Below are 20,000 nucleotides of genomic sequence, written 5' to 3' on the forward strand. Positions count from 1 at the left end.
GTTAAATATGTGTACTGCACTTAATTTATGCATTATGAATGGTATATGCAATGGAGATACTGAAGGTCAGTATACTTACATATCAGAAACAGGTAATAGTGTCAATGATTATTTTCTGATGTCTATGGATTTGTTTCTGATTGTTTTTTCCACTTGCAAATTGATAGTAACAGAAAGAATAGAATCAGATCACCAACCCATTGAACTATATTTAAGATTTGGAGACAGAGTAAATGCTACATGTATGCACACATTGGATGGAAACCAGATTACTGAAAAGTTTATGTGGAATAGTAATTTACATGGTACTTACACTCAGGCAATGAGTTCTGATGAAACACTACTAGTACTAGATCGTGCAACATATTTGATAGATTATGATTGTAATGCTGCATTGAACATGTTTAATGATTGCCTTAAGGTGCATGCAGAATGTATGAAAAAGAAAATTAATCTAACAATGCATGATAAACATAATGACTGGTATGATAGGGAATGCAGAGTAAGCAAGTTGAAAGCTAGAAGATTACTGAGGACTTTTAATCGTACCAAAGACAAAACTGATGGTGATGCCTACTGCGTGGCAAGAAGAGAGTATAAAAATCTGATTAAAAGAAAAGAAAAGGAATATAATGATTTGTTACTTGATAAACTTATATGTGCAGTAAATAATCAAAGAGAATTTTGGGAAACTGTACATAAAATTTCATTTAAAAGAAAACAAGTTCGAAACGATTTAACGGTTGATGACTGGTTTAGACATTTCAAATGTTTACTTGAATTACAGACTTCTGCAAATGAAAGCTTTATAATTGAAGATGAAAATGATCAAAACCATAATGATAATAGTGTTGTGGACATTAGTTCCATGAACCGACCAATATCCAAAGAAGAAGTTTTACTTGTTATCAGAAATTTAAAAAATGGTAAAGCTGCAGGACCAGATGAAATTATCGGGGAAATGTTGAAATATGTTGGGGATGTAGTGGCTGATTTTTTCGTAAAGCTTTTCAATGCATTATTTGATAAGGGTATTTTTCCAGAAAACTGGACAGATTCTGTTGTAATCCCTTTGTTTAAAAAGGGTGATTTAAATAACCCAAGTAATTACCGAGGTATCTCATTGTGTGATATAAGTAGCAAAATGTATAGTACGATTATAAATAACAGACTTCAAGAATTCATAAATGAGTATAATCTGACGGGTGAATATCAAGCAGGATTTAAAAGGGGTTACTCGACTGTTGATCATATGTTTACGTTGATGGCACTTGTACAAAAACAATTCTCTTTTAATCGCAAATTATATGTTGCCTTTATTGACTTCGAAAAAGCATTTGACTCCATTGAGAGAAATTTATTGTGGCCTATTCTTTTGAAAAACGGTATCAGAGGTAAGATTTTTCGTTGTATTTATAGTATGTATACCAATGTTAAAACCAGAATTAGATGTGGTGCTAAGCTAACAGACTATATTAATTGTACCCGCGGTGTCAAACAAGGTGATGTCTGCAGTCCTGTTCTGTTTTCATTATTCATTAATGAATTAGCATTAGAAGTGATCAGAGAGGGTAGGCATGGTGCTATGTTTATACCTAATTATTTTGAACTGTTTATATTATTATTAGCTGATGATGTTGCTTTATTATCAGAAACTATTATTGGTTTACAAACACAGCTTAATAGTCTATATCATGCAGCTTCAGCTCTACACTTGAAAGTAAACATGGATAAAAGTAATATCATTGTATTTAGGAAAGGGGGGTATTTAGCCGCTAGGGAAAGGTGGACATATAATGGTATTGTTATGCCAGTTATTAATGCATATAAATACTTAGGAATTTACTTCTCTACTAGACTGAGTTTTGTGGCAGCCTGTAACAATCTTTGTAGCAGAGCAAAAAATGCTCTATTATGCATATTGCAAAAGTTATCAAAGTTAAAATGTAATTCTTTAAATACTTATTTGAAATTGTTTGACTCACAAATTCAACCAATAGTACAGTATGGTGCTGAGATATGGGGACTTGACAGAGCAGCATTTAATTGTGAAAAGGTTCATTTATTTGCATTAAAAAGATATTTGGGTGTAGAAACACGAACACCTAATGATTTTGTATATGGAGAAACAAACAGGTATCCTATTTATATAAATTCAGTTATGAAGTGCATTAAATACTGGCTAAAATTAGTAAGAATGCATGAGTCTAGATTACCTCACAAAGCCTACAAAATGTTATTCGATCTTGATGCACGTGGTAAAACAAACTGGGCTACTAACATACGTTCTAAGTTGTGCATGTTTGGTTTTGGTTATGTATGGCTTAACCAAGGTGTGGAAGGGATTGATGAGTTTCTTCGGGTTTTCAAGGAAAGGTTAATTCTGTGTAGATGGCAAGAATGGGACTTTCATGTAAAAAATAGTGAAAGATTTAATGTTTACAGAACTTTTTGTACTATACCTGATATCAAAACATATTTACTAATGAATCTAGATAGATATTTAAGGTATACAATGACAAGATTCAGACTGGGCATTTCCGACATTGCTGAACATAGTTATCGTTATAGAATGCAGAACGAGGCTGACTTATTATGTCCACTTTGCCAGATGGAGAAAGAAAATGAGGTGCATTTTGTTCTGTCCTGCCCTGTCTTGTATAATTTAAGAGTACAGTACATACCATTGAAATATTTTAAGTTCCCAAGTCAGTTTAGACTGTCGTTACTTATGGCATCAGCGCATGAACAAACTATTAGAAACCTATCAATTTATCTGTATAAATCGTTTAAGCTCCGATCTGTTCTTATGTCTTAGTGTATCCAGTAACGACTACATACGGACGATGTGTATAACGTAACTGAGTGTCATTAGCTACGCATGTAAGAGTTACCATTTAGCGTATATCATATATCATTTAAGTGTATAAATGTCATTTGAATACAATATGTTTCATGATGTGTATTATGTATTACTAAGGTGAGGACATAAATATCACTTAAAATTAAGGTATGTTATATTTATATTATCTGAACGAATGTCATTTTTCAATGCACGATGCAATGTTTATGAAGAAATTGTGACACCCTTTCATAAGGGGCAATGGCCTATAAATGAATAAACCATTCATTCATTCATTCTCTCTCTCTCTCTCTCTCTCTCTCACACACACACTCTCTATCTCTCTCTCTCTCTCCCTCTCTCTCTTTCTCTCTCTCTCTCACACACACTCTCTCTCTCTCTCTCTCACACACACACTCTCTCTCTCTCTTTCTATCACACACACACACACGCACACACAGGCGCGCTGTTTATTACTTTTACCCCTTTGTGAATGTGAAGGAGTGGTTAACGTACCAAGACACCGTCTTAGTGACAGATTATGAAACACAGCACTCACTGGCAAATGCTGGCTGAGAGCTCCACTCCTCAGTAAAGTCAGAGAGAGCAAGAGAGTCTGACAACAAACTGACATCTGCAGGCAGCCTTGGACCTCTGGAAGGACAATGTCAAGGAGTGGTACCCAGATAGGGGCTCCAGAACACTATTTCTCCCTCCGATCCGGTTTAACCGGGTCCCCTTCGGCGTCACCACGGTGGGGGGAGAGAGTGTGCTGGAGCGCCAACCCGCCTCCGACCAACCACCCAGTAAGATGATTTGTTTGTTTGTTTGACTCATAATTTATCATAATCTTCTTGGGATTTTATCAGTGATAGGAGAGAACGACACAGAGAGAGAGAGAGAGAGAGAGAGAGAGAGAGAATGAGAATGATTTATTCATTGATAGGCCACAGCACCAAATCACAGTTATATCAAATGTCTTACATACATGTGAAACAAATGAATCAATAAGACAACGCATTATCACTAAATTTAAATGCATTGTACAAGAAAACTGTAAATTCCGAACATCACTATCTCTAATGGATGACTGAACTTAAATGCACATGGATTTGGGTCATATTTTTAAGCAACAAACTTTTGTCTTATATCACTGAGTGCTGGACAACACAAGACAAAATGCAACTCGTCTTCCTTTAATTCTTTACACGATTGACAAATCAAATTGCTGACATCAGATTTTCTGTATCTGTAATGATGTACATTTAAATCAGATATACCAAATCGAAATCTAGTTGTTATGTATTTCAAATGTGTATCCATAGTAGACAAAAGATAAGGTTTTACTTCATAGGTGTTCTATATGTTCTATATGTACTGCATCTATCATTATCCTGAATACGTTCGTGCCATTTTTGCCATCTGCAATCAATTCATCGTTGGCGAAAAACAGTAATCTATGCATTGACACTATACCCTGGTTTATCCATACTTCACCAAACCCATGTTCAAACAATTACGCTCATCAGGAACACAATTCTTCTTCCCCTTGCATGTAATTCTTGTAACATTTTACAGCCTTTGCAAGGAAACCGAAACTCTTCCATTTATAATAACAAACCAATAATGAATGCAGTGAACAGCAGAGTTGATACATATCGGATATCTATCAGTTTCACCGTATATCAGATGTTTAGGTGTACACGAGAGAGAGAGAGAGAGAGAGAGAGAGAGAATGAAAATATCGGTAATGCAAAGTGAATAGTTTAAAGATAGTAAAGCACAATACTCAGATGGTTCACAAGAAAAGCATGAAGAAGAAGCAAACACCGCATACAAAGCGAGTACTAAGATATTATCATATTTCAGCAGGGACACCAACACGCACACGTACGTGCGCTCGTGCACAATCACGGCCACACACACGCGCGCGCGCGCGAACACGCACACACCCACGCATTGATGCGAGAGCGCGTCGGAAACCAGCAATTTCACTGTATTCTGTCACTGGCAAGAAAAGATCATGGAAGGAGGAAAAGGTTGTTTGACCTGCAACGTGAGACTGAAACAAGCCCTCAAATGGTATTCATGACTGTCGTGACTCAGGTGGCAGTCCACCCATGTACCCGGCTACCTCATCGGCAACACCTCTCCAAACACCTCAGCCCGTGGCTGGAAGACTCTGGACTCAACCTCCATCCACCCCCTCCAGCGTTACGCCTGTGCTGGACAGCGACGTTCGCGATGATGAAGCGATGACACGAGTTCTCCACTGTCTCGATGTCGTGACCAAAGAACAGAAAGACGTTTTTATGGTTCTGTCCGAACTGGGGTTCAGAAGATATCTTGACAACCAGGTATATTCAGTGTCTGCTGCGGCCCGTGCTCTGCTTCCCAACGTGTACGGCATGGGTCATCCTGTCCCAGATGGAGACTTTGATGTCCTCATTATCAGCAAAGAGTATGGCCTTATCTGCGGGGAGGTGAAGTCCGTAGGGGTGACAGGAAACGCATGTGACTCTGCCATTGTAAAGAAGGTGAGTGAAGCTTGCTTTTCTCCATGCTTTACCCAAAGTTACGTACTCCACGAGTAAGGATGAGGGTTCTTTCGTGACGTCGTTACACTTTTCTCCATGCTTAACCCAAAGTTACGTACTCCACGAGTAAGGATGAGGGTTCTTTCGTGACGTCGTTACACTTTTCTTTGTGCTTAATCCAAAGTTACGTACTCCACGAGTAAGGAGGAGGGTTCTTTCGTGACGTCGTTACACTTTTCTTTGTGCTTAACCCAAAGTTACGTAACGATAACGATAACGATGTTTTATTCAGATTAAGGCCAAAGCCCCTTTCTGAAGGGGGTCATACAAGAACATAAATAAGGAAAATGACTTGACACGATAAACCAACATCACAAATCAACCAAAAGTAGCTAATACAATACTCAACAACATTCACAAAATAACAATTCGAAGTCTCTTCAATGCCTCATATAAATATATGGCCAAGTTTTGTTGGGTAAGCAAAGCAGGGCAACACAACAAAACATGCAATTCATCTTCCCTACCCATGTTGCAAAATCGACACATATATACATATTCACTCCTACTACAGTATCTGAAACTGTGAACAGCAATGTTTGAAACACCAAATCTAAATTTTGTCAGTGCACTTTTTACATATCTGTTTATTTCCATCCCAATATATGGTTCAGGCCCCTGCGATGTTTTAAAGATTCTAAACTGTGCAAATCTATCGCTAGTTTCCATATGGTCATGCCAATCTTGCCACCTACAATCAACTATTCGCTGTCTAAAACACTTTATAAAACCTGCAATATCTTCAACACCCTGATAATCCCACACAAAAGAATAACCATAAGAATTTAAGCACTGACGAACACACGTTGCCCATGTTTTTTTGCCATTATTATCTAAGGAATACAACATCCGATAAGCTTTGAACGGTAGCCTGTTTTCGTTCATTCTTTTAACTTTCAACCAATACTTAATGCATTCAGTGTACGAGTTTAAATAAATTGGATATCTCTCTAGCTCCCCATACACAAGATCATTTGGCGTTCGAATGTCCACATTCAAAAATCGTTTCATTGCAAACAAGTGTACTTTTTCTATTTGTTCACTCTTTTCCAAGGCCCATATTTCTGCACCATACTGCAGTATTGGCTGGACTTGAGCATCAAAAAACCTGACAAAAATACCAAACGAATTACAACCAAGCTTATACAAGATGTGAAGTATCCAAATAACTGCTTTCTTTGCTTTATTGACTCACTTGTGTAAACAAAGTGAGTCTATGTTTTAACCCGGTGTTCGGTTGTGTGTGTGTGTGTGTGTGTGTGTGTGTGTGTGTGTGTGTGTGTGTGTGTGTGTGTGTGTGTCTGTCTGTCTGTCTGTCTGTCTGTCTGTCTGTCTGTCTATCTGTGTGTCCGTGGTAAACTTTAACATTGACATTTTCTCTGCAACTACTTTGTCAGTTGACACCAAATTTGGCATAAAAATAGGAAAAATTCAGTTCTTTCCAGTCATCTTGTTTAAAACAATATTGCACCTCTGGGATGGGCACACAAAAAATAAAATTGAAGCCTAATTATATGCAAACTGCATTTACTGTTATATTTATATTTTTTGTATTCTCTAAACTTGGCACTTTGATCTGATATTCTGACCCAACAACTAGAGCAGTCATTATTATCATTTTTTCTTCAAACAGGAACTTCGTTTGCTAAGCATGGAAGTTTTATTTATTTTGCAAACATTTTGGTGCAGATAGTAAAAAAGGGAAATTACTCTGTAATTAATGCTAGGGGAGTTAATTTGCTTTAAACTGATCTTTCTCATCTTAAACATTACATTTTGAAATTATACTCAATACATAAAAAGCTTGGATTTTTTTTTTAAAAAGTGTATCACAAGTGAGTCTTGAAGGCCTTGCCTCTCTTGTTTGCTATATCTTGACATGCAAAACTGAAACTAAGTTTTGTAGAAAAATAAATTCCAAGATACTTATATGCATTTACAACGGTAATTCTTTCATTTCCATATGACCATCTTTCGTTTCTTGCTAAATATCCTCCTTTACGGAACACAACAATACTTGTTTTATCCATATTTACTTTTAACTGTAAGTTACGTGCTGCAGCATATAAACTGTTCATCTGTCGCTGTAAACCCACTGTTGTTGTAGATAACAAAATCATATCATCAGCAAAAAGTAGAACAAACAATTCAATCAAATCAAAAGTAACTCCATGTTGACCATACTGCATTATTTCCAAAGCAAGTTCATTAATAAAAAGTGAAAACAAGACCGGGCTACAAACATCCCTTTGTTTAACCCCACGAATGCAATTAACACAATCAGATAATGTTGCCTCAGCTCTCACTCTTGCTTTCACTTCATTGTACATGCTTTTCACACAACAATGTAACTTACCACTGATTCCATTCTTTAATAAAATAGGTCATAAAAGTTTTCTTGAAATGGAGTCAAAGGCCTTTTCAAAGTCCACAAATGCTACATACAACTTTTTATTGTTTGCAAACTGTTTCTGTACTGCAGCCATTAGAGTAAATATGTGATCAATTGTTGAATAGCCCTGTTTAAATCCTGCCTGGTGTTCTCCAGTTATGTTTTTCTCAATTATCCATTCTTGTAGTCTAGTATTAATAATGGAACTATATAATTTACTACTTACATCACACAAAGAAATACCTCTGTAATTTATTTATTATGGATTCTGTCCAATTTTTTGGATAAACCCCAGTATCAAACAAAAAATTAAAAAAGCTTTACTAAAAAGTTAACAGTATTATCCCCTCCATTTTTGAAAAACTCACTAATCATCCCATCCGGACTAATAGCAAGAATTACTTCTTCATGAGATATAGGTCTGTCCAATACAATATTTTCTCTGTCATCTTCTCTTTCATTTTCCACATACATATTATCAACTACCTCCTCTTCTTCATTAATTTCTAACACATTTTTAAAATGATTAAACCATTCCTGAATGGAAATATCATTTAAAGGTTGCGTTTTCTTTTTTGAAATTTTATGCATTGTGTCCCAGAACCCCTTCTGACTTTTAACAGAATCCAAAAGTTCATTTAGTAATGAGTTATTATATTCTTTCTTTTTTCTCTTGTTTAAATTTTTATACTCATGTCTAGCAAAACAAAATAAAATGCGATCATCTTTATCCAGAGCTTTCCTATATGCCCTCAATAATCTTCGTACCCGGCGTCTCTCCATTCATGATCAAACCAATTATTATCTACAACTTTTTTTTTTTTTATTAAAAAATACCCGCTTTTTCATAAACTCAGCTTGTTCTTTAACAGTCTGATTGAACATATCCAAAGCTTTATTTACACCAACGTGAATAAGGTTTTCTGCTACATACAACTTCTCTTGTACTTCAGTTGAATTCATAGAAAAGGAGAAACAGTGAAAATAAACAGACTTCCAACAATATTTAATTATAAGAAGATTCATGTCATTAATAAAATTATCATCACATTGCCTTAAAGAATGATTCTTAACATACAATGCAAGAGGTAAGTGATCAGATTCAAATCTTTCTGTTACCTGTAGAGTTACTTTCTCAAATAAGGATTCGAAAAGATTAGCAGATGCTATGAAATAATCATTGACACTGGATCCTGAATCAGAAATGTATGTGAAACGACCTACAAGGTCACCATTACATACACCATTGAGAAAGGTCAGTCCAAATACGTACTCCTAGAGTAAGGATGAGGGTTCTTTCGTGACGTCGTTACACTTTTCTCCATGTTTAACCCAAAGTTACGTACTCCACGAGTAAGGATGAGGGTTCTTTCATGACGTCGTTACACTTTTCTCCATGCTTACCCCAAAGTTACGTACTCCACGAGTAAGGATGAGGGTTCTTTCGTGACGTCGTTACACTTTTCTTTGTGCTTAACCCAAAGTTACGTATTCCACGAGTAAGGATGAGGGTTCTTTCGTGACGTCGTTACACTTTTCTTTGTGCTTAACCCAAGGTTACGTACTCCATGAGTAAGGATGAGGGTTCTTTCGTGACGTCGTTAAACTTTTCTATTCTTTTTTTTTTTGCTTAAAACAAAGTTACGTACTCCACCAGTAAGGATGAGGGTTTTTTCGTGACATCGTTACACTTTTCTTTGTGCTTAACCCAAAGTTACGTACTCCACGAGTAAGGATGAGGGTTCGTTCGTGACGTCGTTAAACTTTTTTTCTTTTTTATTTATTTATTTATTTTTTGCTGCCCCATCATCTGCACCCTTTCAGTGGCATTACTCCCACGCCGCTCATTTAGATTCCCCCATACACGGCCACACCCGGGTTCGTCCGTTGTAGTTCCAGCGTCGGCAGTCCACAGGAAACCATCGATGTTAGGTTGCCAGGAGGCCACACACCAGAGGAGACCCTGCACTGCTGCTGAGTCACTTCGGTGGTGTTCAGTGGTGCCTGTTCTGTTTTAACGTACTTAGGACACCACCTACTAAGCCCCCTACTAACGACAATAATGGCTTAGTCGCGGAGCCAGACTGAGTGAGCATCCCCTCCAGAGTGGAGACCGCCACCATGCCCCTCAAACCACAGCCACCCATGAATCTGCCAACACCGACGACATTGACAGGACTCACCCCAAGCACGGAAGTGGAGGGGTATCGAAACTGAGGTCACCATGAGAGTAGGGCATGAAAGGCCACAGACTTTGAGACTATTTTGTTTATATTGATGACAATGAAGGAGGGGGAGGATGACGATGATGATGACGATGTTGCTGTGGAGGTCCATTTTGGTTTGGGACTGCGTGACAAGGCTGTACTCTACGCTTCCTGTCATAATGATATCCCGGCATTAACCAGGCCCGAGAGATACAGACACTTGCAGTGTTGGTCAAGTAATTAGAGCAACACACCCAAAGGCGCATCCTTGAAGTGGATGACACTCGACTGTGTGGTCCCAGTCTCCCCATTTAAGCCCACAGCACACTCAACTCTGGGTAGGAGCCAGCCACGGGCCGAAAAACCCACCTCCGCTGGGATTCGAACCCGCGTCCTCCAAGCCGTCAATCCGCGACGCTAACCACTTCGCCACGGCGGCTGATTTTTTTTTTTTTTTTTTTAACCCAAAGTTACGTACTCCACGAGTAAGGATGAGGGTTCTTTTGTGACGTCGTTACACTTTTCAAGAGAAAGATACAGAACAAAGACAAAGACGGGGACAGACAGATGAATCAAAGTGCACAGATGCATGTATGCATGTGTACGTGCGTGCGTGTGTACGTGTGTGCGCATGCATGTGTATCTGTGTGTGCGTGCGTGTGTATCTGTGTGTATGTGTGTGTTTGTGTTTGTGTGTGCAGCAGCAGTAGTAATAGTAGTTGTATTGGTAGTAGCAGTAGTAGTAATGTGTGTGTGTGCACAAGCTCCAGAACGAATTTCACAACACAAACCATTCTGCCGTTCAAGAACGCCATTGATTCTTCTTGTTCTTGTTCTTGTTCTTCTTCTACTATTCAGTGTCGGATCCAGTGGTCATTTTTCATGGCCTTGTTACCATAATTGATATTGTTTTCGATGCATTACTTGTTGCCACTGTAGGTGTTATCACGTTATATCTTTAATGTTTGGTTTTCCCTGCCACTGTTACCAGTTTCCTACTGTGGCTGTGGCAGCTGCTGCAGTTAACGTTGTCCTTGGCGGTAACCAGGTTCAGAAAGCCTTGAAGCAGCTGGAGAAAGGAGAGAGGGTACTTAAGCATCTGGTGTCGGACCTCCCTCCAGTGACCGTGACCAAGGTTCTGATGCTGCCCAACGTGTCTATCCAACAGCTTCGACAAGCCATGGCCACTCACCAAGTTGCTGCAAGTGTGAGTGTAAATAGGTGGTGGTCATGACACGCTCCCGTGCTTCGCACACACACACACACACACACACACACACACACACACACACACACACACTGGGATCCAGGTTACCAGTAGCAGATATATCTATCTGACCTGACACTGAAAATGATACCAATAACATGAAAAACCAAAACTAAATAGTGATAACGATGATAGGCATATATAGATAAATGAATATAAACAGATCGAAAAAAAAATGTGCACGCTGACATTAGTGTACAAATTCAACGCAGGCGCGCACCGGCACAACTCACACAAACACACACACACACACGCACACGCACACGCACACACAACCAACACACACACACACACACACACACACACACACACACACACACAGAGACAAATGCACACACACACACACACACACACACACACACACACACACACACACACACACACACAAAGACACTGCGCGCGCGCACGCGTATGCATGCATGAATGAAATCTTCTTCATTTTACGAAGTATGGGAGGTGGAATGAATTAAAATGAAAACCGAACAAACATTGACCATTTGGGGAAGTCACTTCCCTATGTCACACGGGGTTGTGGTGCTGCCGTTAAAAACAAAACAAACAAAAAAGATATGATAAAATGAATTGACAGCAGATTTAAACTCTGCCATTTCTGTCAGGTTAAACAGTGACCACATTTTATGGACGTCTATATGGTCCAAATTCCTGATATTTTTCTCTTCAGCATGGAACCTGTGGCCAAAGCTCAGGTGACAATCTCAGCACGTTCTTGGACAGTGACAACTTTGGTGGTGTTTCTGGCCAACAAATTCATGGGAGGAACACAGTGCCAGCATGTGGCAATGATTGTGTCAGGCCGCTACCCTGTTAGTCGCATCACTCGGAATAGGATTGTTTTTCCTCCTTGGACACCTGTCTTCATCCTATGTCTCTCCGTTCCGACACGTGTAGCTGTGCACTAGGACACCTGTGTTCATCCTGTCTCTCCGTTCCGACACGTGTAGCTGTGCACTAGGACACCTGTCTTCATCCAGTGTCTCTCCGTTCCGACACGTGTAGCTGTGCACTAGGACACCTGTCTTCATCCTGTGTCTCTCCGTTCCGACACGTGTAGCTGTGCACTAGGACACCTGTCTTCATCCAGTGTCTCTCCGTTCCGACACGTGTAGCTGTGCACTAGGACACCTGTCTTCATCCTGTGTCTCTCCGTTCCGACACGTGTAGCTGTGCACTAGGACACCTGTCTTCATCCTGTCTCTCCGTTCCGACACGTGTAGCTGTGCACTAGGACACCTGTCTTCATCCTGTCTCTCCGTTCCGACACGTGTAGCTGTGCACTAGGACACCTGTCTTCATCCTGTGTCTCTCCGTTCCGACACGTGTAGCTGTGCACTACCGGAAAACTCAGTTTACGTCACATCATTGAGATGTGCAATATCGCCTGAATCATATAATTATACGCAGGATTGATACCACTTTACATTTTTTGTTTCATAGTCAACGTTACCTACATCAATACGGTCTTAGTTATCATGCTTTCTGTACTCCAACAGGGGCGTCAGGACATTGAATTTTGATCTCGATCTTGAAGCACATGAGTGTGCGTATCTGTATTTGTGCATCACTGTCTATCCGTGTGTGGGGGAGAGGGGGTTCCGGGTTTGTGTGTTGGGGGGGGGGGAGCGCGGGGGGGAGGGGGGGGGGGGCGTGCGTGTGTGTGCGTGTGTTTGTACATGTGTGTGTGTCTGCAGGCGTGCATGTGGATGCGTGCGTGTGTGTGTGTGTGCGTGTGTGTGCGTATGTGTGATTGTCCCTTGTGTATGTAAGTGCGTTTGTATGCGCGCACACACATACACATTCCTGGCTGTTTCTTGTTTTCAAGTCATGCAAGTGTACTGTTTTATCAGAACAGTCACAGATTATCAGCTCCAAACCCTTCCTTTTTTCTCCTACAGGAGCTGTGTAGGTGTGTTGGGGTCCCTGACTTGGAGACAGCGCTGTCTCACTGTCTGCTGTCGGACAGCCTTTCTCCACGTGGACAGCACTGGGAGCTGTCGGAGGCAGTACTGAAGGAGCTGAGGAAGTGGCGGTGTCGTGCTTTGACCAGACCTGTTTTCATGATGACAGACTCTCAGTACGACGATTTTCTGGCCAGGTAAGTGTGGAGGTTCGTTCGTTCTTTGGTTTAATGTCTGTCTACAATAATTGTGATTTTAAACGAACATCCATCCCCTTTCCCCACCCCACCCATACCTAACGTCATCACTACTTTCCCTGTTTCTCCTTCCTCACTGTGCGCCCAATAAAGGTATGAACAAAAAACTAACTAACTAATCAACCAGTAACATCACAACAGAGAGCCAGTGGGGCTCCTAATTAATCTCTGAACTTTTTCAAACATGAGTTTGATTGTCATACAAAACATTTCCAGTGGAATCAGATGGAACTGCGGAATTTGTAAATGAATGAGGCAAAAATGTTTTCAGCTGTTCACATTCATAGATGATATGCTTGGGTGTTATTGCATTAACACAAATGTATTTTGTATTTTGTATTTCTTTTTATCACAACAGATTTCTCTGTGTGAGATTCGGGCTGCTCTCCCCAGGGAGAGCGCGTCGCCACACTACAGCGCCACCCATTTTTCAGTATTTTTCCTGCGTGCAGTTTTATTTATTTTTCCTATGGAAGTGGATTTTTCTACAGAATTTTGCCAGGAACAACCCTTTTGTTGCCGTGGGTTCTTTTACGTGCGCTAAGTGCACGCTGCACACGGGACCTCGGTTTACCGTCTCATCCGAATGACTAGCATCCAGACCACCACTCAAGGTCTAGTGGAGGGGGAGAAAATATCGGCGGCTGAACCGTGATTTGAACCAGCGCGCTCAGATTCTCTCGCTTCGTAGGCGGACACGTTACCTCTAGGCCATCATTCCACATATGAAAGTCGCTACTTTAGGAGTAAACGATGTTTTTGTAGCTTCTGGTTGTAGTTTGTACATTAGACTGGTTAGCCTTCTGTTGCTGTATCGTCCTTTCGTTTTAGAAATAAGTCATGCGATCAATTTTGCGTGAGTTATAGTTAGCACTGTCTCTGGCAGTGTCGGACCCCATTTTCAGTTTATTGACATAGTTCCTGCTGGTTTTCTCCCGTACAGAATAGCCTTGTATCGAAAATGGAATGTGAATTTCTATAGCATTGTGAATGTTCATTGCGCCGCTCATTTCCCATGATTCCTTCGTGAAAAGCGATCCAATAAAATTTATTTTTTTCTACCACGAATGATAAAAAAAGAAAAAGAAAAAAAGAATTACATGGCGTATTTCGGTAACGAATACTTATCTTGTTTTCAAATGAAAGGATTTAATGTTTCATGTTTGTAATACAGATTCAGAACCAACTCCAAATAGTACCTGAAATATTTGGATGGGAAGATTAATTAAACGATTTAGAGACCCGTTGATATAGCCATAAGTTCTGCTGTGAATAGACAAAAGGTGTGTGTGTGTGTGTGTGTGTGTGTGTGTGTGTGTGTGTGTGTGTGTGGTTTGCGAGAATATTTAGTTGACTCATTGAAAAATGGAATGGATTTTTAACTAAGAGAAAGAAAAAAAAAAGAAGCGAAAGGAAGCAGTGAGACAGTTTCAGTTTCTGTTGAGTTAAAAGACAAGTTAGAATATATCGATATCAATGAACACCAATGATACTGTAAACAACCGTTATGATGTTCGATATCAGAAAATGTTTAAGTATACTGAGTTATAAGACATGAAAAACTCGGTGGTCCCGACGACTTTCAGTTCACCAGAGTTGTCACCGAGTTTTATGTCGGTGTCGCGTTGTACCGAGTTGTGTTGTTTTGTCGACACCTGCGATTTTAGTGTAAAACTTGGGGTGGATCTGTTCAGGACAGAAAGGCATCACAACAATGCACCCTTTTTCTGTGTTAAACTCAGGGTGGATCTGTTCAGGACAGAAAGGCATCACAACAATGCACCCTTTTTCTGTGTTAAACTCGGGGTGGATCTGTTCAGGACAGAAAGGCATCACAACAATGCACCCTTTTTCTGTGTTAAACTCGGGGTGGATCTGTTCAGGACAGAAAGGCATCACAACAATGCACCCTTTTTCTGTGTTAAACTCAGGGTGGATCTGTTCAGGACAGAAAGGCATCACAGCAATGCACCCTTTTTCTGTGTTAAACTCGGGGTGGATCTGTTCAGGACAGAAAGGCATCACAACAATGCACCCTTTTTCTGTGTTAAACTCGAGGTGGATCTGTTCAGGACAGAAAGGCATCACAGCAATGCACCCTTTTTCTGTGTTAAACTCGGGGTGGATCTGTTCAGGACAGAAAGGCATCACAGCAATGCACCCTTTTTCTGAGTGCTTGTCTTTTTTTTCACAAAAGGACAACACAGTAACAGAAGACTAACCAGACTGACCAGTGTAATGTACAAACTACAGTTGGTTGCTATAAAGATATAGCTTACTTATAGCAACCTGGTCCGACACAGTGGACGAAAAAGGTATAACAGACCACATCCAGCGAGGAACTAAAGAACAGAGGTCGACAGAGTTCAATGCTGATAGCTCTGCATGTAATTCATCTTAGTTGCAACAACAAAACAGGCCTCTTACACTTGTTATTTACAATTGGTATCATTAGTGAACGAAAACAACTTGGTGGTATGGTCACAATATATATCTATCGGGTCACCCGTAATCCAACGGAGAAAATAAAATCGTGCAGAAATCGAAACAGGTTGTTGATGCCTCATTTCTCTTGGCTCCAGTCAACCACTAGACCACTACGCCTTGAATAATCAACGGCGTCGTCAGTCGTTATCATAACAATCACCATTGTGGTTGTCGTCGTCGTCATCGTCAATCGTTATCATAAACATCTTCACGGCGTGGTCATCGTCTTCATCGTTATCATTACCACCGCCATCATCATCACCAACCTCAGAGTCGTCGTTGTCGTCATGGTCACCACCACACCACACCGCCGTTACCAGTGTTGTTATCCTCGTCATTGTTCTCATCACCGTCATCACCACCACTACCATTGTCGTCGTCATCATCATCATCACCATCACATCATCATCATCACCATCACCCTCGTTGTCATCATCATCGTCATCATCATCTTTACAACCACCACCTCCATCACCATTCACCTCCACCAGATTCTGCGGGCCGGCAACAACTATCGAGGTGCCCACAGTCACGCCCCCTCGCAGAGTGGTACGCACGCACGCCGAGGCTGTAGCGGAGGCAGGGCTTCGGTGGTCGGCCCTGTCTCTGTACCCTGACCAGGTGGACGTCCTGAACCGTGACGACCCCATCGTCTACCTGTATGGACCCCCGGGTACGGGGAAAACTATCCTGTTAGTGTTGAAGGCCATGGAGTGGCTACTGAAGGTAAGTGTGTTGGGTGGGGTGTTGTGGAGGGGACAGAGCAGAGGGGGGATTGGGGACGGGGTAGTGGGGTGTGTGCGTGTGTGTGTGTGTGTGTGTGTGTGTGTGTGTGTGTGTGTGTGTGTGTGTGTGTGTGTGTGTGTGTGTGTGTGTGTGTGTGTGTGTGTGTGTGACTCTGTGTGTGTGTGTGTGTGTGTGTGTGTGTGTGTGTGACTCTGTGTGTGTATGTGTGTGTGTGTGTGCGTGTGTGTGTGTGTGTGTGACTGTGTCTGTCTGTGTCTGTGTGACTCTGTGTGTGTGTGTGTTTGTCTGTTTATCTGTCTGTCTGACTGTGTCTGTCTGTGTGTCCGAGTTTGTGTGTGTGCACACACGTGTAGAGGTAGTGTTCAGTGTCTGTATGTGTATGTGTGTTGGTGCGAGCACACGTGTGCGTGCGAATGTGAAAGTGAGTGCGTGATTGAGAGATAGAGAGAGAGAGAGAGGGGGGGGGGGGAGGAGGAGGAAATGGAAGTCATTGTGGTCATGTCCAGTAGGGATGTGGGGGAGGGGGAAGTCATTGTGGTCATGTACAGTAGGGATGTGGGGGGGGGGGGGGAGTCATTGTGGTCATGTACAGTAGGGATGTGGGGAGGGGGAAGTCATTGTGGTCATGTCCAGTAGGGATGTGGGGGAGGGGGAAGTCATTGTGGTCATGTACAGTAGGGATGTGGGGGAGGGGGAAGTCATTGTGGTCATGTACAGTAGGGATGTGGGGGAGGGGGAAGTCATTGTGGTCATGTACAGTAGGGATGTGGGGGAGGGGGAAGTCATTGTGGTCATGTACAGTAGGGATGTGGGGGGGGGGGGGAGTCATTGTGGTCATGTACAGTAGGGATGTGGGGGGGGGGAAGTCATTGTGGTCATGTACACTAGGGATGTGGGGGAGGGGGACACACAAAAGCACAAAACATGGATGTTAAGTGTGGGTGTGGAATAGCGAGAGGGGAGGAGGTACAATCATACACTGACAACAACAGACAGACAGGGCGGCGGGGGTTTGGGGGGGGGGGGGTGGATGTTGGGGAGGATAATACGACAGCGTTTACAACTGGCCGATCAAGGATGCTCACAACTGCAAGTGACACACAGTGCCGAAAAAAGAACAGGGATTTCGTGCACATGGCGTTCATGGCACGCGTCATGAAACGCGCAAAGGTGTGCTGGGAAAGACGTGAATATGTTGACAGCAACAAGTAAGGTACACTCGTCATGGTAGATCGTCCTATTTCTGAAAGTAAATGCTTTTGATGAACAAACAATCTATTAAGAAAACAATGCAAGTGACAACTACATTATAGGGTCCAAACATAGCAATATAAATCTGAAAGTATTTGGACAATGGTTTTTTGTCGGGGAGGGGGCCCGGGGGGAGGGGTGTTCGATTCACACAGTGTTATATATCGTGCACAAACCAAGATGAAAATTAGTAATGCAGTTTGGATTCGTCCACTTCAGGGCAAAACGGACAACTCGTTTTTCTCCTTTCTTGGAGCTTCATAACTGGCGAGGTTTCAGTTGGGACACCCTCAGTCTGATTCTGGTTAAATGTTTTCTGAAATTGGATTTTTAATTAGAAGTATTTCGGGATGTCACACGGCTTAAACCTGTCCTTTGATACAGGCACAGAATATAAGTCTCGCACGTAACAATCAAACAATTTTGGCTCAAAGATTGATACACAGCCCACACCTTGATTCTCCCACATATAACCAAAACCATATCTAAAAAACGTGTAACATTTATCGGACACTCAGTTATGTTCTGTTTCTGCCATTGCAACGAAGAAGATAAATCATTGTGTAGGTTTTCTTTGCAATATGGCTATCTTCCATTCTGATGAGCTGTATCCAGTGTTTCATACATCTGATTCAGTGTCTGATTACATAACGGATATCGACCAGTTTCTCAAAACACAAGTACGCTTACGTTCAGCAGATGTTAAATGTCAAGTAAATGATCTCCTGTCAGCCCCAAACTACTGAAACGTGTGTTAGAAGAGGCTAATCCTGGAAATCAAATATGTTAAAGAAGCTTTTTGGGGATTTATCTCTAAGTTACCAAAAATCAGACTACCAGGGGGAGAGAGAGAGAGAGAGAGAGAGAGAGAGAGAGAGAGATGGGGGAGACAGAGACAGAGAGAGTGGAGAGAGAGAGGGGGGAAGAGGAGAGAGATAGAGAGAGAGGGGGGGGGGGGGGGTAGAGAGAGATGACGATAATGAATTATTTTCATAATGAAAGTGGAATTAACATTTCATGCGTAATCACATTTACTTGCCTTCAGGGCAAGGCGAAAAATGATTTGAAATTTACCACACACACACACACACACACACACACACACACACACACACACACACACACACACACACACAAAGAGAGAGAGAACTCGAACTCGAACTCGAACTCGAATAGTTTAATCAGTATAGGCCATGGCCCCTTCTGAAGGGGGTACAGTATTTATGAATAATTCACACATATTTTCAGAGTAACTCATTGAAACAGTAATATACTGACAGAAGACATTACAAAAACAGTTACTTAAATCAGCTAAGCATAATGGTGCGTCTTTTAAAAGCTTTGTATAAATACATACACACATTCCTTACTATTGGTACAAAGAGAGAGAGAGAGAGAGAGAGAGAGAGAGAGAGAGGCTCATGTGGATAAAACTACACCCAGTAAGTGAAAACACAGCCCACATATGTCATGCATACATATGCAGAGACAGAAATGAGGCTGTAGTGAAAAAAAGATTTCATGCTTTGAAAATGTAAATATCTAAAATTTGTCATCTTTCAGTTTCAGTTGCCTTTTCAAAAGCTTATACATTTTTACGTCATTCTTGACTTAGCGCAAACGAGTAAGTCTCAGTGTCAAAATCCCAGAAGACTCAGTGTCAGTGATAAAGTACTACACAGTTTTTACATATATTTGATTGAATCAGTGTTAACGTTCTCATCAGTGTGTTTGGATAGAAGCTGAAGGTATGAACTGTAAGAATGTGATGAACAAGACAGATAATGTCTGCAGCATGATTGCAGGAAAGAGACAGACTAACTGTTCTCTTCAAACAGCGAGTCAGACAGAAAGCTCAAGTCATCTCAAATCACAACAGCCATGGACTTTTACCTTCTGAAAGACAGGACTCTTGAAACTCTCAGAACTAAAAACAGTTTTATTTCTGTGTCAGTTCAATTGTCAGTTCAATTGTTGAACAAATGATTTAACCACATTTCAATGTATCATATTTACCGAAGAGGCTGTATCCAAATC

General features: G+C 41.2%; 2 protein-coding genes and 1 long non-coding RNA gene across 4 annotated transcripts in view; 1 reads left to right on the forward strand and 2 right to left on the reverse strand.

Annotated features, from left to right (window-relative positions):
• Window positions 1-20,000, reverse strand: part of LOC143277353 (uncharacterized) — a 610,653-nt gene that overhangs the window by 335,857 nt on the left and 254,796 nt on the right. The gene's annotated exons all lie outside the window — the stretch shown is intronic.
• LOC143277316 (uncharacterized) overlaps window positions 1-20,000 on the reverse strand; it is a 273,528-nt gene that overhangs the window by 31,830 nt on the left and 221,698 nt on the right. The window lies entirely within an intron of this gene.
• Window positions 1-20,000, forward strand: part of LOC143277309 (uncharacterized) — a 64,471-nt gene that overhangs the window by 21,598 nt on the left and 22,873 nt on the right. Inside the window, exons 2-6 of the mRNA XM_076582090.1 lie at window positions 3,483-3,648; window positions 4,949-5,379; window positions 11,087-11,245; window positions 13,219-13,418; window positions 16,457-16,691. Coding sequence (XP_076438205.1) covers window positions 3,483-3,648; window positions 4,949-5,379; window positions 11,087-11,245; window positions 13,219-13,418; window positions 16,457-16,691 — 1,191 coding nt within the window. The remainder of the gene's footprint in view (window positions 1-3,482; window positions 3,649-4,948; window positions 5,380-11,086; window positions 11,246-13,218; window positions 13,419-16,456; window positions 16,692-20,000) is intronic.

This window comes from Babylonia areolata, chromosome 34, assembly GCF_041734735.1.
Source record: "Babylonia areolata isolate BAREFJ2019XMU chromosome 34, ASM4173473v1, whole genome shotgun sequence".
In the NCBI taxonomy this organism is placed as follows: domain Eukaryota; kingdom Metazoa; phylum Mollusca; class Gastropoda; order Neogastropoda; family Buccinidae; genus Babylonia; species Babylonia areolata.